The sequence below is a fragment of the Vicugna pacos genome, chromosome 6 (genome assembly GCF_048564905.1).
Source record: "Vicugna pacos chromosome 6, VicPac4, whole genome shotgun sequence".
Lineage (NCBI taxonomy): Eukaryota > Metazoa > Chordata > Mammalia > Artiodactyla > Camelidae > Vicugna > Vicugna pacos.
Window position 1 is genome coordinate 73,643,941 of NC_132992.1, and position 25,014 is coordinate 73,668,954.

The 25,014-nt window shown below is 36.0% G+C and overlaps 1 protein-coding gene across 1 annotated transcript in view; it reads right to left on the reverse strand.

The window, feature by feature from the left end:
• Positions 1-24,375, reverse strand: part of SNW1 (SNW domain containing 1) — a 31,217-nt gene extending 6,842 nt beyond the window's left edge. Inside the window, exons 1-10 of the mRNA XM_006206117.4 lie at positions 24,292-24,375; positions 19,807-19,960; positions 16,064-16,225; positions 7,789-7,884; positions 7,585-7,691; positions 6,551-6,655; positions 4,638-4,707; positions 3,888-3,953; positions 2,277-2,393; positions 1,230-1,371 (exon numbers count right to left, since the gene is read on the reverse strand). Coding sequence (XP_006206179.1) covers positions 1,230-1,371; positions 2,277-2,393; positions 3,888-3,953; positions 4,638-4,707; positions 6,551-6,655; positions 7,585-7,691; positions 7,789-7,884; positions 16,064-16,225; positions 19,807-19,960; positions 24,292-24,305 — 1,033 coding nt within the window. The 5' untranslated portion in view covers positions 24,306-24,375. The remainder of the gene's footprint in view (positions 1-1,229; positions 1,372-2,276; positions 2,394-3,887; positions 3,954-4,637; positions 4,708-6,550; positions 6,656-7,584; positions 7,692-7,788; positions 7,885-16,063; positions 16,226-19,806; positions 19,961-24,291) is intronic.
• Between the last annotated feature and the right edge of the window lie 639 nt (positions 24,376-25,014).

Sequence of the window (25,014 nt, forward strand, 5' to 3'; positions counted from 1 at the left end):
TCAGCTCTACTTCCAAAATACATCTAGTATCTGACCATGGTTTTACTACCTCTTATTATCATCTCTCACCTGTATTATTGCAAGAGCCTTCCAAATGGCTTCCCTACTTCTCCAAATGACCATTCCATAGCCTTCCGATATATGCAAAATTAAGTCGCTCTGCTCAAAACTCTTCAAATTGCTTCCCTTGATACTTGAAGTAAAAGCCATGTTCTGACAATGACTAAAAGGCACACACAGAGATCTGGCCACTTTGCCCTAATTTGTCTCACCCTCTTATCCTGCTACTTAGCTTTCTCACTCTAATCCAGCCATAATGGCCTCCTGCCCGGTAAACAGCCTCCTTAGGCCTTTGCACTTGCTGTTCCTTCTATCTAGGCTGCTATTCCCCCAGATATCCACATGGCTCACTTCCTTACTTCCTTCAAGTGTTTGTGCTAATGTTATCATCTCAGAAGTGAGGCCTATTTTGACCTTATGGCACTTTTATACCTCTTCTGTTTTATTTTTCTCCATAGTGATTATTACCTTTTAATATACTGTTTGATTAACTTTTTTTGTCTCTCCATATTCACTGAAATGTTTGCTGCTATACCCCAACCTGTCAGCAAAAACCTTTGTGTCTAGAAGAGAATCCTGCACATAGTAGGTGCTCAATATTAACTGAATGAATAACTGTATCAGTCTAGGATTTACTAATGAAAGAAAAATCATCCTCATAATTTTCTTGAATTAGAATTAGCCTTTTCACTCTGAATTAATATACGAGTGTAGACCAGTAAATAAAAAGCTAGAGAGAAAATATTGGCAGATTTAATAATTAAAGGCCTAAAAGACAGAAAAACTGGATTAGTTAACCATGTGGGGGAGCTGAATTATTCAGCTGGAGATCTCGTTTCTAGTTCTAAGTTTCAAGAAAATTAAAACAGGAGAAAATTAAGCATATCATTTGAGGACTATGTGATTTTTAAAAGTATATTGTTCAGAAGTTTAAAAACTTCCAAGGGTATGCTCCCATATTAAAGGCCCACATTTAAATGTACATTCTTTATTTTCTACTGCCTCAGCTTAACAGGGCAGAAATTACTTTTTCATTTCTACATTATTTCTGAAATATCTACATTTTCTTTATGTCTACTTCTGTATGCAGTAAAAAAAATAGAGATTTTCTAAAATGAGACATATATTGTTCATAAAGTAAATTCAACTTGGTAATGAGTATGTTATACCTTTTTCCACATGAGTTTTGATCCCAGCTCTTCTCTCCCTGGCTTTCTGGGCCATTTCTCTAAGTTTCTCTTCATGTTTCTCCTTTTCTTTTTGAGCCATCTTTCTCTCTACTTGAGCACGCATTTCCACAGCTTCACGAGCCTGTTAGTAAAGTCAGATGTCAAATAAGACACTACCAGGGGATAAAGAATTATAGCTATCATCTAATTCCCTGACTAAATTCTGGCTTGAAAGAACAGTTATAAAGAATTCAAATTTGTTACTGCTGATTAAAACAAAGATTCTTCTCCACTAAAAGTAACTTGCCTAAGATACTGCAAACTTAGCTTTTTCACTCTGAGAAATGTTTTAGTAGTTGAAACTATAGTGATCCCAATCAATCTTGTAAGTCAGTATTTCACTAATGCTTTCGCAGAAACAATCTAAAAAATTAAATAAGATTCCAAAAAAGCAAATTTCAATATCAATAACATAGTAAGAACTAGTCATATTTTCAAAATCAGAGATCAACTCAAGATAAAGCCTTGGTCTAGATGTGCAAGAGAAAATTTTTATAAGGGCGCTCACTGTGATACAGAAGATATACTTTTCTATGTTCTATACACACTTCAAAGACACATTAATACCATAATATTAATGGACAGCCAATACTATGAACGACATTTTCTGTAGCGTTCATTTCATCAGAATGTTCATTTGCCCTTCTCTGCAACGGACTTTTTAGGAGACATCTACATTTAAGATACAGAAAAATTATGAAACCTAAAAAGAGCAGCTGGCAGTCTTCACAAAATGGGATCAGCCTAGTGAACCATTATTCTGGAAATGCTATGAGATGCTGAAGCCCCAGTAGTGGGTTATCTATACGAGTCTACAAAGGCTGAGACAGGGTACAAAGCTGCAAGTAGCACCTCTCTAGAACACATTTCACAGGTGAGAGTCTCTAGGTACTTGGCAATGTAGCTAAAATAACAGTCTCTTAGGTAACTGAGAATGGATTTACAAATTATCAAGAGCATTAAACAATTTAATTATGACAGATCAACCTTCCGATCAGCAATGTAGAGAGCTTCAGCCAGTTTTGCAAAATTTTCATTAATGTGAACTGTCTGCAGTCCTCTTCCATCAGCAGCCAGACGTTTATCCAATGGAATTGTATAACCCTAGCATGAAAGCAGGCAGAAAGCACTGGTCACAAAAGAGCGACAACAGATTCTTTAAAATTACATTTAAATATGTCCATTTTGACAAACATTTAGTTCAAGTTCTTTTTCCTTATCTCTTTCTTCACAATTAAGCAACAATAGCAACAGCTAACACTCAATTCTTTGTGTAGAGGATTATTTAAGCACTTTATATCCAGGGCCTCAATTAACCTTCACAACAATTCTATAAGGCTTGTAACATTATGATGTCCATTTCACACATAAAGATACTGAGGAAGAGAGCTTAGGTAATGTCCCCAAAGTCAAACAGTTAATAAACAGACGAGCTAGGATTTAAACTTGGGCAATACGATTTCAGAGTCTAAGCTCTGGGAAAATAGATTCTCATGTTAAAATTGTGGATTATAATAAAAGGAAGTCACTATCAAATAGCTAAATAGATGTGCATCAAGTAAATGTAACAGTTATACAAAGGTAGAAGAAAGCACTAAAATCAGTGTCTACAGGTAGCTTAAGCTGCTGTACTACTTAATGACTTAGATTCTTCAAATCTTGTACATTTCAATAAAAGGAAAAAGAATAAAATATGCTGGACAACTAAGATTCTGTGTTCTGAAATTTTGCATCCTATTTCAACAACTGAAGGAACATGCTTGAACATTCATGTGACTTTCAGGCTTAGCTTCATTTTTCCAGATTTCTGACTAGACTCCAATACTGACCTCGACTCCACAGTCTTTATTCCTAATACAAGGAATTGCAATAGAGTCAGCTCAAGAGATCTCATAGTTACATACATATTAATCAATCCAGATCAGACAACCCAACAATCTTTATGTTTCAGGATGAGTATATAACTTCCTTTAAGGAGTAATTCATATTTAAGCCATGGGATAAAGTGGCCTTCTTCACCGAGCAAAACAGAATCATGAAATATGATTTGGGAGAAAAGAGGAAATAGTGAACAGGAAATTTATCCTGCATTATCTTAGAGATTCTTCATGACTCCTGGAAGCTTTAGTGATTAGTAGAAATACACTGGATTTAAATAGTTTACACATGCATTGCTATAAACAAAGAGTTTAAAAATTAAAGCACTGAATATATCCATACATACACTCTATTTTATCATATAATTATTTAAATTGGTTTAATTTCTTTTAGGAAGAATTTTAGATATACATTTGAGTTTTCTAAACAATCCTATCTTTCACTGATATGCTACTTTATTCTACCCATTCCTTCTCTATGTGCTTCTGATAACTACAATTTACTAGAAGAATCTACTTAGTATTCATAAGCCTGGCACAGTAACATTCCTATTACATTAAAAAAGAGAAAAGTCACATAAGTTGGCTGTTTCTTCTTAAAAATCTTCAGCTAAATGAAATGCTGAGGTCTCAACTAAAGTTACTCAGGCTGAAGGTCCTTCCTGGGTGTTTTTCAGGAGGCTGTAATACTAAAAGACTGATTTTATGACAAGTTAATTACCTTTGCATTTTTCCAGTTTGAAATACAAGGAGGAATCTTCCACTCTTGTTGTTCCTTCACAGTCATCTGAGTTAAGAAAATTGAGAAGAGACATTTTTATAAATTTATAGTCTAGCTAAAAACTTGAATGCAATCTTTCTTTTCAAATACAGCTCAATAAACACTGACATACAGATGGATTTAGCCAAGGGCCTTGATTCCATTTGTTTGGTGGCACTGTATATGCTATGTTCCCACGTCATGAAACTTAGCACTAATTTTAATGGAAAAATGGAAAATAATCTATAAATTATTTTTGACAGTAATAAATGCTGGTTAGTATTTTTACATATTTAAAGTGATGTGACTTCTTTCAAATGAAAACTGTTCTATTAGTTGGGTAATAAAATAAATCTAAAAAAAGCCACTTGGACAATCAATCACAGACATAGCTAATGATCCCAGGTGCTTACCTCTTGTGACTATCATAACATCCTTCTTGTCAAATAGCAGACTTTTCATCCCATTAAAAGCAGGGGTTAATAATAATAAAACTAATAGCTAACATTTTACATACATTCTCATAGGCATTCTGGAACTACACATTATAGTCGAGTGGGTCCCTATTTGATCTTGAAAAACAAACTAAAGAAACAGTAAGTGTGGTGAAATGTAACTGTACAGGCATCTAGACTTTATTGTATGGGAAGTTATTTATAGAATTAGTAATCATGAGTACAAAAAAAGATTTTAGTCTAGAGCAAAGATTACCTTTCGGCTAGGAGAATGCATGACAGGTGCAGGAGGAGAAGGTGGTCCGCGTGGAATTTTCTTATTAATCCTGAAGGATAAACCAAAGCACAAACTATCTATCTCCCCTCTTCATTTTTTATTATGTAAAGCTTCAAACAGATACAAAAACAGAGAGTGTATAATGAACGTCCATCTATTATACAGCAATGTGTTGAGAAGCTGGAACTGGTGTACTGAATTACAAATATGTAGATTTTGACCTGCTGAATGAGGGTAACAAGCCACCCTCGTGGGGTCAGCAGGTAGCTCCCTCAGCATCCAAGCTCCCACTTTGGGACAGTGAAGCCTACTTGGTCATTTTGATTGAAGCGCAGTTTTAACACACCCAAATAAGACAGCAGAGTCACAAAATTTATTATTACTTACAGATCCCAGAAGTGGCGGGGTGAAGAGGGGGGAAACAACTGGAGGAAGGACAATTCTTTGCCCTAGTCCTAGGCCACAAATGAGCAGAAGAGAGAGCAGGGGAGCAAGCACCTATTACTTATAAGGTGGCTGGGCCAGAGGACACTAACTTCTCTCAGGGCTTAACTTTAAGTGGTTATAGTCACCCTTGGCTTCCAAGGAGGCCTGGTTTCAGGACACCCAAGGATACCAAAATCTGTGGGTACTCAAGTCCCTTACATAAAATGGCATAGTATTTGCATATAACCTACACACATCCTCCTGTATATTTTAAATCATTTCTAGATTTTTTGTAATCCCTAATACAATGTAAATGCTATATAAATAATTGTAGCGGGGTTGGCAAATTAAGTTTTGCTTTTGGAGACTTTCTGGAATTTTTTTTTCTTGAATATTTTCAATCCACAGTTGGTTGAACCTGCAGATGCAGAACCTGTGAATACAAAGGGCTGATTATATTTTAAAAGATGCCCTGGGAAAGGCAAAGTGTAAACTTATGGTGGGCATGCTAAACTCAAGTCCTAAAATGTCCAGACTCTAGGTGTAAGTAAGGTTATCATACTGTAAAATGACAAGGCAGCAACTCAGGAAAAAAAAGTTGTTTTCCTCAGAAGTTGTTTTTCTCTTCATGACTCAGCTTCAACAACTGTTAAAACACAGCCAACTGTCATCATCATCACTATCTACTTCACCTCCAAAATATCATTATCATTTCAGAGTTAATATTATTTTTTCCTTCTTAAAAAACAGCTTTATTTAGGTAAAACTAACTTGCAATTAACTATTCATATTTAAGGTACACAATCTGATTAACTTTTTAATTAATTTCTAAAATTATTGTGGCTGCTTCTTTCTTTCTTTTCTTTTCTTCCTTTCTTTCCTTCCTTCCTTTCTTCCTTTTTGTTTTTGGAGGGGAAGTAATCAGATTTACTCATTTGTTTTAATGAAGTTACTGGTTTGAACCCAGGCCCTTGTGCATGCTAAGCATGTGCTCTACCACTGAGCCATATACTCCCCAGATTAACTTTTGACACAAGTAAATACCTGTGAAACCATCATCACGATCAAGACATGAATATACCCATCACCTCCAAAAGTTTCCGCATGCCCCTCTGCCTATCTCTCTTCTTCCTCTCATTGCCACTCTGTCCTCCCTACTTCCCCACAAGCAACCACTGATTTACTTCCTGTGTCATTATAGATTAGTTTGCATTTTCTAGAATTTTATACAAAAGGAATGATACAGTATGTACTTGTTTTTGTCTGGCTTCTTTCACTCAGCATAATTATTTTGAGATTCACCCACGTTACTGCATGTACTAAAGTTTATTCCTTTTTACTGCTCAATAGTATTTCATGTACAGATGTCCCACATTTGTTTATCCATTTGTGTGTTGATGGACATTTTCCTTCTTTCATATCTTTTTTAAGAATGGTGATTCGTTTTCATGAAGCCACCTACTTACTTGAACCTTGGAGGCTCCATTGGATCTTTCTGCATTTCTACCATCCGAATAACTCTCTGTTTAGCTCCAGAGTTGAAAGCCACTCCTTGTTGAGATGGTGTGTATCTGAATAATGGAGATGAAATTAAAGGTGTAACGAGTTCAAGCTTTCAATAGGCATTTTTCTTCTATTACAATCCTAGGCTGGACTACATTGTCAATTTTTTTCACAAAGTACTAATGGAAAATTGCAACAACATTTAGGCAGAGCAGATAGCAATGGAGATAAGAGAATGACTAGCAACTATGAGTTACAAGCAAAGTGTAAACTAGAGTCGTATTAGTTTGCAAATAATCCATCCTAGTTCATTTTGAACCATGGAAGGCAGTGTTCCATTTCACAGATAAGAGGTCTAGAAAGTAGTACCTATTTTGTAAGTCTGCATTTGAGGGAATAAATGCCCCATAATATTCTTAGCAGGCAACTTATAGTTAACAGTTTTTGACTAATCATAGGTTATAAAACAGAAAGAATAATGGTAGCAGCCCTACCAGCTCTGAATTTTCCCCTAATATCTATATGTGAATCATCTTTCCACATAAAGATTTAGTTAAGTGAAATTCATCAAAATTTAGAAGTATTGTAAGGATGGCTATTAGTATATAAATGATATTAATATATTATTTATAGTATACTGTTATAGAATTATAATAGTATTGTATCACATAATATTATCAACATATTCATGTTATATAAATATTATGTATTATATTAAAATGGAACTCTAAATAATTGTGGTTTGGATCATATACTCAATGTAATCGTTAATTTCTATAAACAAAAAAATGTTTTTAAAACAGCATAATAGCAAATATCTTATAAGTCAATATCCTAAAAAATACTGTTTTCAATTGTCTGCACAGAGTCAGTAGGCTTCAAGTCATTATCCAAAAAAGTGATATACAACTGTGACTAAGCATAGTGAAAGAATACAGGGACCCCCAACTCCAATCAATTCTGACATGAAACTAAAGCTTCCAGGCATGATTTATACCGGATATACTGAGCAGGAGCCAGTTTATCAGCTGCTCGGACGGGCATGGCTGCAGCAACCTTCTGGGACACAGATTTTTCTAAGGCGACCCTTGTCTTTTCTGTTATCTGAAATAAAAAACATCACATTGAGTGGTTTGGAAGTTAACAAAGATGTAAAAAGGTCACCTAAAATAATTATATATATATATCAATTCCTAGTTACCTCTTTAATGGCTTCTTCATCAGGTCTTTGCAGGTCTGGGTCATCTGCATTCATGACTTCCTTGGGAACCAGGTCAGTGTACTTGCTATAAATGACCTAAAATGTTCAAACAAAAGCAGGCTTAAGAAAAGCAGAAAATGAAAAGAAGCAACCTCATTAAATCATTTCAGAAGTCAACATGTTCTCCTGGCACACTTACAAATTTAGGACACAGATTTTGTCTTTTAGATTTTAAAATCAAGGAAGCTTAAAATATATACACAAATTGCTGCCCTGGCTATAAAAGTTAATAATTTTCCTCTGACCTCATGCATTTAAATTATTTGAGAGCTTCTAATCAAGTCGGTATCCAAATAAATTGTGCCAACAAAATCTTATGCATCAGTGATCCCTATTTTTGAGGCTCACTAGGACTTGAAATTAATGATGATATAAATTGCCTATAGCACCATTATCTTGGATTACAAGCTCATTGGAATTTAAGTCAGGTTACTGAATAATTTCCAAATTCAGTGGGCTTAAAAAATTTCATTGATCTCACCCTACTTAAAATGTTTGTCTTTTCTGGCAGCAACTCTATTCATAAACTAAGAAAATGAACATATGCCATGGTCAAAAAGTCTTGAACACTTTCTTTTATTAAAAAAGAAAAATTCTATATGCACACCTTATTCTACACATCCAAATTTAGGACTGTTATCTGATTGGTAGGCCCCTGCCAAACAGAAGATTACTGACTTTTATGCCCATCAATACTTCTTAAATTCTTCCATAAAACTTACAAGGCAGATTTTACAGAAAAATAGACGTATTGGAAATTTAACAAATAAGCAGCATTCTAGATTTTGCTGCTTGAGTCAGGAATTCTTTGACACATATTTAGAGAAAGAATTAACTTATAAATATGAAAGAAAACCAAATTCCTGGGCACTTGAGCTCTTAAAAAATTTTCTGCAGAAGAAAATGTTTATTACTGTAAGTCAAAGTCTTATATCAATAATTGCATTCTATTATGTTATTCCTTAAAATAGCTGAAAGGCAATGCATCCTTTTTTTTTAATTCTTAAAAAAAAATTTTCTTTATTGAAATGTAGTTGATTCACAGTGTTGGTTTCCTGTGTACAGTAAAGTGATTCAGTTATACAAATATACACTAAGTATTTCTTTTCAGATTCTTTTCCATTACATGTTAATATAAGAAATTGAATATAGTTCCTTATGCTATACAGTAGGTCCTTGTTGTTTATCTATTTTATATATAGTAATATGTGTCTATTAATCCCCAACCCTTAATTTATCCCTCCCTGTTCTTTTTCCTTTGGTAGCCATAGTTTGTTTTCTATGTCTGTGAGTCTGTTTTTGGTCTGTAAATAGAATTTGTATCACTTTTTTTAGATTCCATATATGAGTGATATCATATGATATTTGTCTTTCTCTATCTGACTTAATTCACTCAAAATGATCATCTCTAGGTCCATCTACATTGCTGCAAATGGCATTATTTCATTCATTTTTATGGCTGAGTAATATTCCATTGTATAAATACACCAGATCTTCTTTATTCAGTCATCTGCTGATGGACATTGAAGTTGTTTCCATTTCTTGGCTATTTTATTTTTTTTTAACATTTTTTATTGATTTATAATCATTTTACAATGTTGTGTCAAATTCCAGTGTAGAGCACAATTTTTCAATTATACATGAACATATATACATTCATTGTCACATTCCTTTCTCTGTGAGCTACCATAAGATCTTGTATATACTTCCCTGTGCTATACAGTATAATCTTGTTTATCTATTCTACAATTTTGAAATCCGAGTCTATCTCTTCCCACTCCCCCCACCCCTTTGGCAACCACAAGTCTGTATTCTATGTCTATGAGTCTATTTCTGTTCTGTATTTATGCTTTGTTTGTTTGTTTTTTGATTCCACATATGAGCGATCTCATATGGTATTTTTCTTTCTCTTTCCGGCTTACTTCACTTAGAATGACATTCTCCAGGAGCATCCACGTTGCTGCAAATGGCGTCGGTTTTTATGGCTGAGTAGCATTCCATTGTATAAATATACCACATCATCTTCATCCAGTCACCTGTTGATGGACATTTAGGCTGTTTCCATGTCTTAGCTATTGTAAATAATGCTGCTATGAACATTGGGGTGCAGGAGTCATCCTGAAGTAGGGTTCCTTCTGGATATAAGCCCAGGAGCAGGATTCCTGGGTCATATGGTAAGTCTATTCCTAGTCTTTTGAGGAATCTCCATACTGTTTTCCACAGTGGCTGCATGAAACTGCATTCCCACCAGCAGTGTAGGAGGGTTCCCTTTTCTCCACAGCCTCTCCAGCATTTGTCATTTGTGGACTTTTGAATGATGGCCATTCTGACTGGTGTGAGGAGATACCTCATTGTAGTTTTGATTTGCATTTCTCTGATAATTAGTGATATTGAGCATTTTTTCACATGTCTATTGATCATTTGTAGTATGTCTTCCTTGGAGAATTGCTTGTTTAGGTCTTCTGCTCATTTTAATGCATCCGATCCTTAATTTCTCACTCCAAACAACAAAGCAGAAAACAATTTATGGACCATACGACTTGACCTGCTTTTGTCTACAGCATCGATCTCCCCCTGGATCTCTCGCTCCCTCATTCATTGTGCTTCCATCACATAGGCTCTTATTTTTTGAACACAACTGCTTCCCCCCAATTCTGGACATTTTTAGTGTTGCTCTCAGTTCTTCAATTGGGTTCTCAACCTGAGTCTTGGTGAAAAGGTCATGTATGCAAGGGTGAGGCCTCCTCTGACTACCCCGCTAAAGGAACAACCCCTTCCCACTCAGTCATGCAGTGTCACAGAACTCTGTTTACTCTCTTCAAAGCACTTCTCACAATATGAAATTATTTATCTATTTTAAATGTTTATTTGTCTTCTCCATTAAAGTAATACCAATAATAATTGTAACAGCTAACATTTACCAAGCACTTATTTTGTGTCACTGTTCGTTTGCTTTATATTACTTTATATGTATTAACTTTTGTATCAACCCTATGAGGTGTGCACAATAATTATATTACTGATGAGGAATCTTTTAGTCATTAAAGTATCTCCAGTGCTTATAGTAACTCCTGGTCTACAGGAGGCACTCAGTCAATATTTGTTATACAAATGAACGAACATATAACTTTTAGAGATGTTCTATTCTACGCTAAAAGTAAGTATATTTTAGGTCCTGCAGAACATTTTATATAAGCTGTTGATTTCCTGGAAAAAAAACTGTATCATGGTTATAGACAGAAATCTCTAGCTTGTTTTTCTTGAGAATGAGAAAAGGGGTCACATAAAAAGTGTAAATAATTTATCACGAAACATGTCCATTGATATGGGAGCTACTAGTGTCACCATCCTCTCAAAAAGAGTGTTCATTTTGAAAGGGACCCTAAAGTTCACACTAGTGAGAAAAGCAAGGCTCAGTGTGTTAAGATCACATAGCTAATAACTGATCTCAAAAGTCTTATTTCTTTTCAGGATGGAAAAATCTATACCACAAGAATTAAAAATTGTGTTAACAATCTCTAGAAAATAATACCAAGACTATAAAGAGTTAATCACTTTTATACAGCAGTCATTACAGGAAGAGATTCTAAGGAAATGGCTCCCTGGCAGTCATACATGATCAACATACAGTCTCCATACTAATTTAGCATACAAGAGCCATTTGCTGCTTCTTATTTGGGTATTCCAAAGTTAATAATCCTTTAAATGAGCATCAGTAAGATTCTAGCATCTCACAAAGCTGAGTGAAGGAAATCTGAAGAGCAAGATTCCTCCATGGTAATTAACTATAAAACTCCAAATTTTTATTGCCTGAGAACCAACTGTGCTGAAGAAACTCAGTATATCTCAGGAGGCAAAGAGGCTGGGGAGGGTTATCTGAAAAATACAATATACTCTCGAAGGTATCAGGTGTACAAATGAGCTTTGTGAACAAGATAAAGCAATAACTCATCAGTGAAACATAATTTTTTATTACTAAAAACTGGCAAAGGACTAGACTGACTAAAAGGATAAGCCTGTCAACATAGCTACCATTTCAGAGGTAGAAAGAACATACTATCTTTAGGCTTATATAGTCTGTAAAATTGTCTGAGCAAGGTAATAACATACAATTTATCTTGGGGTTAAGTTGTTCAGTTTTCTTTTTGGTGGGGGAGGGGTTGAAGGCATTCATTTAGGTAATTTTATGTATGTAATATTTCCCATGAAACTATTTCAGAAGGAAAAAATGTAAACACTAGGATTTTTATTTCAAGATTTATCACTGAAGTCACAATTGAAAAAAAAAGCATCTATTTCTATTGAGATTTACCAATTTTGTATTACTATTAAGTCTTGTTCACAGTATTTACATTTAGAGAAATCAATGAACTTAGACTTGCCCTAGAATATTATCCCTTGGAACCTTGCCTTGTTCACCTCTTATACCTACTGGTAGCATTTTCCACTCTTGCTCTCTCACTATTAATATTTCAGTGAGAAGTCCCTAGTTCCTGAAGAATACCAGATCCCTCTGATACAAATCAGAAATCATTGCACTATAGTACAAATTCAATAATCCAATAAATTATTTTCATCTTATGTCAAGGACCCTGCATATGAGCATCCTGAATGATAATGAATTTTTAAAATCTCATTTTGTACATTAAATAGCCAATTTCCACTTGTACAACAGGAAAATCAGTGGTTTTAACACAGGGAAATGCTAACACTCCAACTCCTCTCCCATGGCCTTTAAAAACATGTGAGGTGTCTGTAGTTAAAACAATGGCAAGGGTATGGGGGGAGGCACTACTGGCATTTAATAGATAGTGCCCACTATGTTAAACATAATACAATGCTCAAGACAGCCCCACACAATCAAGAAGTGTCTCGCTCCTCCAAGTGCCAATGCATAGTGGGTACTTATTATTCAAAAACTTCATACATTAATCCATCTCCTTTTTAAAAAATTAAAGTACATATTTATTAAGTTTATGTAAGGAATTCAAATGTATATTCCAGGGTATAAAGTTCAGCGAGGAAATACATCCATCATAAAAAATGTTAGAATACTCCAGGTAGTCACTCTATTCAGTAACTTTCTTCTCACCTCGTTGAGTGCTCTACTCTTTTTTCTTTTGATCTTCATTGTGCTTATTTATTACTATTTTTTAAAAGCAGTTTTAGGTTCACAGTAAAATTAAAAGGAAGAGATATTTCCTATATACCCCCTGCCCATACACATGTACAGACTCCCCCATTAGAGTTAGGGTTACTATGAACCTGACAGTGGTATCTCTATAAACCACAGTCTCGGGTTCATTTCTAATGGCTGCATTATAGACAAACATGTAAGTATTTACTGTATAAGGAAAAATACTTTGAAGACCTTATCTGGCCAGAATTCTGAAATCTAAAAACAAATAGTTCAGTTTTAACATTTTTACTCTACTTTCAATACAAAATAATCACTAATATACATGCAAAATGGCTAAAATTGTATTTCATTCAAAATTACACAACCTGCCAAAGTTAAATTATTGTCCTGAAATATTTTTTTCCTAATAAATGAGAGAGAAGAGGTAGCACATACTAATAAAGAATAGCTATTATTCCAAAGAAAGAGATGCACCAAACAAAGGCAAGTGAAGGCCTCTGTGGCACAGGGTAAATTCCCAGTATATGCCCTGCATGTATAGGGACCTATTTTTCCTTTTGTAGGAGTGGACTCTGCTTCCTTACTGGCTTCAGGAGAAGTGGTTTTCTGTTATTCAATAAAAATTGCTATCATTCCTCCAACAAACACATCTGGATGCCTGTGTGTCAAGCTGTCAGGCACTAAGTTAAGTGCCTAAAGAGGAAAATATAAAGATATAATTTCTGTACTCAAGGAGCTTACAGTCAAATACTATAGAATGTTATTAGTGAATGGATAATTACAACAAAAGGTGATGACTGCTATGATACAGTAAACATAGGGAACAGGGAAGAGAGACACCTGATCTAGCCAGGGAAGATGAGGGAGAGTATGCTGGAATAGTGAAGAGTGAGTCGTGAATTGAAAGCAATAGAATTTAGTGAGAAAGAGAATAGCGAGAGGGCTTTTCCCAGCACAGGAGGGCACTTCTGTTCCCAAAGAAAGAAAGAAAGAAACATGTCATAATAAGGGAGCTGCAAGAAGTTCCTCAAAAGCAAGTCTATGGGAGTTATAAGAATTAAAATCTCATTCATGTTAAAATAAAAGGATATGTTTGTATGTGTGTATATAAAGTGGGGATACATATACATAAATATCTAAATCCATAGCAAAGGTCTGGAAAGATATTTATCATTGCAGTAACAATAATTACCTCTGGGAAATAAAGTGGGAGAAGAAGGCAGAACTGTATATACTTATTTATATAGTTGGTATCTTTTACCATAAGAATTATTAGTACAATTTTAATTTTTTAAAAAAATCAACAAAATAAGGGGAAAAAGAAGGACTCCCAGGCTTTTCAGCACAGTCAGTTAGGAAGATATCAATGCCAATCACTGAGTTAGAGAATAGAGAAGGTAGATTAAGTGAAAAATTATGCATTTAGGTTTGGATTTGATGGAGTACTACTTTGGGGAAATCTAGACAGATCTGCCCTTTAGACAATGAGATAAAAGAGCCTGAAGCTCAGGAGAGTCAGCATATGACTGGCAATTTTAGTCAAAGGAATAAAATAGTCAAAGAAAACGTACAGTGAGAAAGAAGTCTTAAAGAACTTCACAAGAGAGCTATCTCAGCAGACTTGTTGAGGAGAGGCCGTATTACAGTGAAACGAACAGTGAAAGGAAGGTGAAGAAGTAGAGGGAGCAGAAAACTGCTAGAAACCTGAAGCAAAGTGAAGAAAATTAGGTGGAAATTCAGTAGTAGCTACAGGGAGCCTTGATAGTCAAGGAAAAACTTTTCTTTCCAAAGATGAGTAAAGCAAGTATATTCAAATGCTAACAGGAAGGAGCCAGTAAAAGAGGGGAGATGATAGACATCTTTGAGAAGAAGAAGAATAAAAAGGTAAGGTTACAAAGGAAAAGGCAAGAGTGAGACCCAGGATACATTAGAATATACTTGGCAAGATTAGGTTTAGATAGAAGAGATTTGTTATAGAGACAAAAGGAATAGTCAAGACAAAAAGACAAGTGCAGGATAGAGAAAGCTGACAAATTTCTTCCAATAGTCTTTATATGCAAATAGATGGGGAGTCACCTATTAAGCTGAGAGGGGATGGAGAAGAGTAGGAGTTACAGCTTGGAGGAACACCAGGGGTGCCCAGTTGAAACCTGAAATGTAAATCTGCATGACTGTGTAATTGCTCCCCCCCCCCACCCCGAACTCAGCAGCCATGATGTAGGAGCAAAGAATGGGTTATCACTAGTGCTGTGTTAGAGGGTAAAATGAAAGTGCGTGGGAGAGAGAGAAGCAGCAAAGGTCAGGAAATGAAGATTCTCAAGTAGTTTCCCCAGTATCTTCGATTTTAAAGAGATTTTTTACCTCTATGTGTAGTATATATTTATAAGAAAAAAACTAGGTCTTAAAAACAGTTTTTTGGCTCTGAGTATAGCTGCTCTGTGATGAGATTATTTTACATAAACTTCATTTTTGTTCTTTGGATTACTTTGTAGACAGGGCCATCCTAAAACTAGTAAGTGCCAGTTTTGCACTTAACGGAGAAAGATGTTTGTGTGGTTTATTATAGTCAAATGATTTATTAAAATAATTAAGTATCTATATAAGTACTTTATAAGTACATGTAAGAGAAATAAAAGAGGCTACAGACAAAACTAAATTTCGATTTTTTTAGGGTGCTAGTATAGTAGATTTTTTAAAATGTGCTAGCATTTTAAAACGTTAGTACTATTAAACAATAGTTTTTAATATACAGTGTGTATGTCAATTATATCTCAATAAAACTGGAAGAAAAAAAGAATTGTTTTTAAAATGTAAAACAAATACACAAACACCCTAAGTATATATAAGCTATCATCAATTTGGGGAATTTCAAAGGAAAAAGTCATTGCTGTTATGATGTCATAATATATTGTTCATATTGTTATGAAGTGATATCTTGTGTTAGCCTAAGTATATTCCACTATTATTTTTAACAAAAACTAAATGGCCAGAGATTTATCATTTTCACACAATTAAAAAAAAAAAACTCACAAAGTATTTATAAATGGGGGAAAAAAAAATCAGTGAGAGAGTTACCTTGTCTTTTGACTGTCCCTGTCGAGCAATTGCATCATACTTAATTTTTCCTTCAGCATCAACCTGAATGGCCAGTGCATTTGACATTTTTTTCTTTCGTCCCATATCCAGGGGATACTGGGCCACATGGATCTCTGGAAAAGCACCTCCATCTCCAAAATCCTATATATTAAAAAGAAATCAAAAGAAAACTTAATAGTAATTTAAGATTCAAGATATATACACGCATCTAATAAATAATTTTTGAGTCCTCATTATTATGCTAGATTCTAGAGATATGGCAGTAAACAGAACAGAGGTCCCTAATCTTGTGGAGTGTATATTTTAGTGGGCAAAGATATAAAAAGTATAATTTTTGGTTTGTAATAAATGCCTTGAAAGCAATAAAGGGGCCGGGAAGAGGGGCTGCTTTTGATAGTGTGGCTGGAATAGCCTTTGTGAAGAGGCAATGTGAGCTAAAGCCTGAATAATGAGAAATCAGTCATGGGAGGATCTGAGGGAAGCACTTTCTAGACAGATCAAACAGCAAGTGTGAAGGCCCTGCAGCAAGAATGAGCTTGGCATGTCATGTTCTAGGAAATGAACTGTACAATGGGGCTGTAGCTTACTGAAAGCAGAGGAGCAGACACATAGGTAGTAAGCCTGCATGAGTAGGCAAACACCAGGTTATGAAAGGGCTTTTAGACCATGGCAAGGATCTAGATTTTATGTACACGGCAGAAAGAAATTAAGCAAAATGTTAAGCATACAGAAAAGATTTTTCATTTCTGCATACATAATTTTCTTAATGAAGAACACAACAAGCTGTACTTAGAACAGAAATGTAAAGAATTATATTTCTTCTTCAGACTTTAATAACATACTATGTATTAGTGCTCCATGAAAAGCAAATAAATAGAAAGGACCCAGAAATGAGTTTACCACATTTCTAATGATGATTATATACAATTATTTAGAAGAGAGAATTAAGACTTCTAAAGTAGAACAAGCTAAGTAAAGTCTGTCAGTGAAGTACAGTATTACCAAATAAGATATATCATCAACTTAACATATGAATATTAAATATAATTTAAATCATTTTGTTAAATGTAATATATATATTCACTTAGTAACTCACTATAATTCACAAAATACAATCCACACTTACATCATCTCATTTAATTACTGTTAATTCTTCAACATCTCATATTCTCATATGGAAAAAATTCAAGTTTAGTAAAGTTAAAAGTGATTTTTCTAAGGCCTCGTGAATTGCATATGCAGGACTTGAACCCAGATCTTTTGATTCCAAAAACTGCATTTTCTACTAAACTGAAATATCTTTCTTTAAGCTCAAAAAAAGGTAAATCATTTTACTAAGAGATGATAGGAAAAACATATTAATATCAATCATTTAGGGGGGTTTGATGAAAAAATTTATGAAAATAGCCACAGTTATATGATCTCCTCCTTCAAGAAATATTCCGTTAGATCCTGGATATATGATTTTCTAGGTACAAATTCTTGCTTGCTAAAGAAAGGTTTGACATTTTAAAAAAACAAACAATAAAACTGAAGGAGACATTTTCTCATAAATTAGGCAGAAAATAGTTAAAGCATTCCTAAGAAGGGTGCTACCTATACCCAAGCCATCAATCTGACGTGTGCTCAGATTTGCTAGAGTTCTTCAACTATAATAAGCACTTCAGGACTGTAGATGTGGCATTATGTGGTCATTAAGCTTGTCAGAAAATCATAGCTGTTACTTTGAAAACCAGAACAAAATGCTTTCTTCCACAGAACATTCACTCCACTCAAGAAGCATTCACAGTATTTCTATTAGCTGGCCATTTTGGTTTGATTTTCAAATAAACTGTTCTGCTCTACCAGGATATATGAAATCTTTGATAGCCAGGTAAGATTTTAAAAGCTCATGGTACCTGAATGTCCTCATGATAAAATGCAAGGATGACATTTCTGTTGTACATAAAATGATATGTGCCATTCCCTCTCCGCAATCTATAGAGAGGCCAAACAGAATATTTGTATTTCCCTAAAAGAGGATCTAATCTTCTATTAGATAATGCCAAGTACTACCTTTTTGCCCCAGATAAGATGCCTCCTTGATGATCTTTTTTTAAATAAATTTACTTATTTTTTATTATTTTTTCTAGGGGGGAGGTAGTTAGGTTTATTTACTTTCTTAACAGAGGTACTGGGGATTGAACCCAGGACCTCATTCATGCTAAGTATGTGCTTTACCACTGAGCTATACCCTTCCCCATTCCTGACAGTCTTTTATTTTGCTCTCTTTCTCATAAATTACATTGGCAGTGAAAATAAAACCACCACCAACAAAAATCCCTTCATAACTGTAGTAAGACTGGCCTTCACACATTGAATTAATAAGGATCAGAGGATAGCTGAGCAAAAAACAAATGAACAAAGAAACTACCAGGGAATATGTTAGAAGACGAGATCTATCTATCTAGTTGCGTGTTTGGTTTTCTAGGCTCTACAAAGAGTTTGGTAGGTAGGGGCAATGACAAACATGGGAGGCTGAGAATACAGTTGCCTTCTTGTAGGTGGTAAGCAACATGTTTCAAAACAAAGAATACTTAGTTCACTATGATCACCACTTGGAGCTACATGAAAAAAAGCTAAGGACATGGCCTTTCACGTTATAAAGTAAAATCACAACCAAATAAAGATAGAACATAACAAAGTAATAAAATAAAAATAACTAGGCACAAAAATGAATAGGCACAGAGATTTTTAATAGAGCATGTATATCCCTTGGGAAGTGGAGAGGAAATTTTGCAGGGTCAGGACGAATGGAGATGAAGAAAAAACTTTGATGAAACAGCAAGAGGCCTTGGGGAGGCAAAACAGTAAAGTCTCAAATGTTTGCTTTTCTCCCTAGATAAAAAAGGTGATAGAGCATAGGCAGTCTGCCCTGGAAATAAGGAAAGGAATATGCACTGAACTGATGTACAAGATCCTGAGTAATTAGGAGGATAGGTGCTGCCAAAAAAGTTTGTTCTTTGGGAACAAGCTAGAGATACAAAAAGATCATTCCAGATTCCTCCTTCTCCCTCACTGCCTCCAAATCAACCATCAAATTCTGTCTCTTAAACCTTCCCAAAAGTTTATCTAATCTGTATTTTAGGCATATATTAATATTCTCAAATTGAAGATAAGAAAATAGATGAAGAGAGGTTAGGATCTGCTCGGTCACACAAATAGTAAGTAGCACAGCTATAATACGAAAGTTATTTTAATTAATTAATTTTTAAAAATTCCTTGTCAGTTTTCTGTCCACTACACCTAACAGGAAAGAAATCAAAAAAGAAAATGCTGCTGGAGTTTTCCCTGGCGGAAAGTTGTTTCTTCAGGGTGATGTGGCATTGTGCATGTAGGGAAGAGGGAGGGGAAGGCACCCAAAGATGAAATCATTCTTTCATTTTTTTTTACCGCTTACTTTCCCATTATTTTCCATTTACTATAATTCTCAGATTTATAAAGGGTGTGTTAGTTTCTTCTGTACATGTTTAACGGTTTGACATAAGACATAAATTGGTACAATTCTCCAGTGATCACAAAGCAGTGAGAATAAGCAAGAAGAAAGAGCTTAACCTTCTGAGCAAAGTTCATGTCTTGAGAGCTCACAACCAGAATTTCTATTACATTGACATTCACATGCGGAGGCTCTAGGGTTTAAATTTTATAAGAGTGCTATAATAAATTTCAGCACAATTATTTACCTCTAATAACCGAGGTATCCAGCCTTTCCGGTACCCGTATGGGGGAGGTTCTCTTCTGGAGGAGACCAGTGAAGTCTGTCGTGATCTCTGGGATCTTGCCTTTTCTTCAGCCTCAAGCTGGTCCTGAGACAGCTGAGTAGGTGCAGGTAAAAAGCTATAAGCAAAGATAATAAAAGTCAGAATTTTAAAAACTCTTACATCTGATTATTACAATTTCACCATCAATTTCACCATTATATAATACTTTTTTCTTTGAGCAGAAGAGCAAACTTTTCAATGATTATGGCAATATTAAATATCAGTCATTTTATTATACCTGGAAAGAAATAAAAGTACCCAGAGACATACAGTAAAAACGTTAGACTGGGATGCAGGCAATTGGTGCCCAGAATATAAAATTAACAGATATTTCAAATAATAGATAACCTGTTGAGTTTTTATGCTTCCGCATTTCTTTTCTTGTAAAAAGCAAGTAAACATTCTCAATTACCCAGGGGCCAGCTCTCCAACATATGATTTTCTTAGTGTCTTTACTACTTTTATACTCTATTTTTAATTACTTTACTCGCATGTTTCTTATTTTTAACTATTTTAGCGTCAATACGGGAAAAAAAAAACCCCCAAGAATTAGCACTCAATGTAACAAAGAGGTGGATAAAACAGAAAACACAAGCTGACTAAGTGCATTTTCTCAAGGTTATCTAGTTTACAATGCAATTTGAAACTTCAGAGTTCAAAGATTCAAAGCAGAAATTCTAAAGATGGAATTTGGTATTCTTTAATCAACACAGTCTTCTACTAAATCATTCTTAACAACTTTCAAGTATAATAAATGTTATTATAGAGATATCCCAAAGTACCACAAAAGGATTCCAGTAGATGAATAATATGTTTAATGGAAAAGTTAAGATTCCTTTGTGATTCTTGCTTAGTAAGCATATTTGAATAAGCAGTAGAGCTTATTTACTCAAAAATATTTATTGATTGCTTGTGTGCAGGCACTGTGCTAGGTAGACAATGAGACTATAAACTGAGAAAGACAGTTGACAGTCTTACAGGGGAGAGAGACAACCAAAGAATCACACAAATCCATAATTACAAATTATAATAAGTGATAAGAAAAAGTACAGAGTGCTCTGACAGCATATGTCAGAGGGACCTAAACCAGTATGACAGATCAGGGAATGTGATGGCTAAGAGCTCAGAGTTCAGATCCTACATATGCCACTTGCTAACCTGGATTAGTTACTTCTCTGAACTTCAGTTTTCTCATCTGTAGTGATAGAACAAAAGATTACCTACCTCATAGTACTTTTATAAGTATTCAATGAGAACATTCATGAACCATTTGGTACAGTGTCTAGATACCATTCAGTACATGTTCCATAAATATTTGATTACTCGGAGTTGTTCCATAATTCCCCCAGTTTGGGTCAGTTACCCCCTACCCATGCTCTCACAAGACCCTTTGTGTATGACTATTATAATGTCTACCTTACTGTACTGCAAGCATCTATTCATTTACCTTTCTTTCTCTCACTACACTGTGGGCAACTTGAGGGCAGGAATCACGCCTTCTGCTTCTTTCATCCCTAACTCTCCAAGTATGGTCTATCTAGCTCACAGTAGGGCCTATTTAAATGTTGGCAAGAGGTATAAATTCACTCTACCCTTTGCACTCACCATCTTTATGTCACAACAACCTTGCTGCCTTTCCTTAAACAAGCCATCTCATGATCTTTACATTTGCTATCCCTCTGTCATAAAACAGTCTATTTACTTACTTAGAAAACTCTTCCCCAGATTTTTTAGTGCTTACTTCTTGGCATTCATGTCCCTGCTCAACCTTCCTACACCTTGTCCCTTACACCTCCCTACAGCTGTTACCTGACCATCTTGTCCAAAACAGCATTCCACCTCACATTTGAGTCACTCTCTATCCCTTTATCTGTATTTTATTTCCAGTACTTATTACCTGAAATTGCATTATTGATTTGTTTACTCCTACAGCCTGTCTCTCCTAGAAAGTAAGCTCTGTGAGGATAAGGAGTTTGCCTGACTGATTCCATGCTGTAAACCAACACTAGCCTGGCACATGGCAGACTTTTAACAAATGCATATTTTTTAACTGAATGAATGGATGGATAAATGGAGTCAAACATTTTGGGCTTCTATCACAGCTATTTTCAGTAAACCATGTATACCCAATACATAGGAGGGATACAAAGACAGCAACAAAGAAGCCAAAATATTTATTTATGTTTCATTTCTCCTTTCTTTTCTTTACCTCCTGTTGGAAGAACTAGTCACTAGAATGATCAAAAGGCAGGCAGTCTACCAAAGCAGAGTTTGGACATTCAGTTAACAGGTAACCTGGCCTGGATTATAGTCAGAACACACCTTAGCCTTCCAGAGGGTCTTAACTGTGTTGTTCCTTGTAAAGGATGACATTCCCATAATGAGGTACACTTCAACGGTGGGGGTGGGTACTTAGTAGCTGCATATTCCAGCAGGAAGTCTACCTCAGTGTTTCTCAACTGGGGGCAAAATATCTACAGTGTAGATATTTGACAATGTCTGAAGACATTTTGGTTGTTAGAATTTGGTAAGTAACAGGTTGGAGGGGGTAGGGGTGCCCCTGGCATCTAGTGGGTAGAGGCCAAAGATGCTGCTAAACATCTTAATATGCACCGGACAACCCCATACAAGAATGAATTCTCCAGTCTAAAATGTCAACAGTGTCACTATGGGGACAACATCCTTCCCCCTTTACTAAGCTTTTTAAATGAAAGCGATATAAGAAATATAACCTTAAATACGGTTGAGTTTAAAAGTTAAATCAGTATGACTTTAAATCTTTAGTTAGTAACAATCATTTGTGACACCAAGACTATAACACATCAGTATGTCAAGTCCCTGCGGTTAAGAATCCCTGGTAGATCCTAGAGATAATAACATTTCACCTGGGAACTTGAGACCATCTCTAAAAATCAAACCAACTAAAATTCAGCAAAATCAGAAAGCTATGTAGTCCCCAAGACAAGCTATTTAAAGACAGCGCTCTGCCATTAAAATACCCATACAATACCCACAATGTCTCTGGTATTCTTCCTTTGTGTCCTTTTAAAACTCCACCTTTCCCACAAAACTTTTCTCATAACTCTACTAGTCTTTTTCACACTGCCTTCCACTTGCAGGTCATTCAAACAAATGTTTGCTGCCTGCAACATTTACCAAAGAAAACTCTCCAGTCCGTTCAGCTCATCCCATTCTAATTCTTTTTGCACTTAAGGTTAGTACTACACAATAAAGTCTTTTAAAACATTTTCTAAAAATTGAAGCATAGTGGATTTACAATGTTGTGTTAGTTTCAGCAAAGTTATTCAGTTACACACACACATATACAAATGTATATTTATATCTACACAATAAGCATTGTTATTGCTTCGTATCTGTATGCCATGTACCCCATCTTTCCCGCAGCCAAAGACTGTCAGATTTCCTTTTGTATACACAGAAGCTCTAGGACAGAATAAGGCACCCAAAAATAATTCTCAAAAGAATTTTCTAATTCAAATATTTTTAGAATTCATAACTGTCATCAGTCAGGAAAATGTAGGAGTGTGTTTTAAAAGCGAAAGCGGATGTCTTAACATGATTTACTTTCTTTACAACCTTCTTTGACACTCAACTTTTCCCGTTCCGTCCGTCCGTTCGTTCGTTCGTATGGAAGTTTTTCTACTTAGGTGGGGCAGCAAGGTCGAGGACTAGTAAGAATTACGTAACTCCTTGGAATCTCCCCTTAAGCATCTTTTTCTTAAAGGCGGGGATCACTTCACTTGCGGTTGCCAAGGCAACCAGGAATAGCGAAAAATCTTACGCGGTTCTATCTACAGAAGAAATTCTAAGGTTCAAAGTTAAAGTGCGGAGCAGCGGCGCGAATTAGTAGACAGCGGCTACTACTAAGGCTGATTTAAAATCTCCGTTCAGTGCCGGGCCCCGTTTTCCCCCAAAATCCTTGTTTCGGACAGAGACGAGAGAGAGACTTCGGTAGACAAACGGCAGTAAGCCAAGCAGTCGCCTCCCGCCCGCTTCACTCCGCCCAGACAAATAAGCCACTGCCTTCTACACCTCCATCGCGCCCACCCGAGCCGCGGACCCGAGAGAACGCTCTCCACGCCCTCAAGATGCATAAGCGAAAAACATGTGCGACTCCTCGGCATCTGAGGCCTGAGAACGATTCGCCACAAGCAGCTTTTGGGGCTAGTGAGGGAGCGAATTCAACCCGGGAAGCCGCTCAGGAAAGACCCCAGCTTTGGTGAGGCCTAGTCGCCCCGGCGGCCGGCAGGAGGGCCAAGCCGTGACCTCGGACTAAGTCGCTCTGTGGCCAGGGCCAGGTTATCGCCCGGAGAGTGTGGGCAGAGAAACGAAAAAGGTGGGTACTCCCAAACCCTTCCGTATCGAGGACCCGAATCAACAACCCACCTGGTGAGCGCCATCTTCTTCCGCTTCTTCCAGCACGAGCGACAGCACCGCGGGGCGGGTCTTTCCCCTAGAAGAGTTGGGGGAGAGGAAGGAGCATGCGATGCGCAGGCGCCCTAGCCGAAGAGCCTTCTGGGATTTGTAGTTCTTTGAAGAAGACCACAATTCGGTTCTATTCTAAACCAGCGTTTTCAGGATAAGCGCTTCAGTTAAGAAAAAGCAAGTGATATCACTTTTACACTGTGATATGATAGGGTGTTCCCTAGGCAAAATACTAACGAAGTTGAGATGCCTTTAAGTCGATTTATTTTATTCTTCTCTCAGTCTCATTCCCCTTGAGGGAGTTCCAAATACAAAAGCCTTCCGGGGCGGCAACGTTAAATAAAAGTGTTGAAGAGTTAAATAAAAGGCTTTGGAAATCGTGAGGCTGGCGAATGGAGAGTTGTTGGACGCTTTGAAAACATTCACACTCAAAACTTTCTACACGCTGTCCCCTTCTCCCACACTCCACCCCCAAAACACTCGCCAGGGGAGGTATTGTGTGATCCTTTGTAAGTTACATTAGAACACTCCTTATATGTATTACGTGTGTATGTGTTTTAGCTAGATTGTCTTTCACGTAGATTATGGATTAAACATAGTCTTTGATGAAGTAATTGGATAAATGAAATCTGTTTCAAAATACTGGGGAGATGGGGGTGGGTGGTATATACTGTAGATGAAATG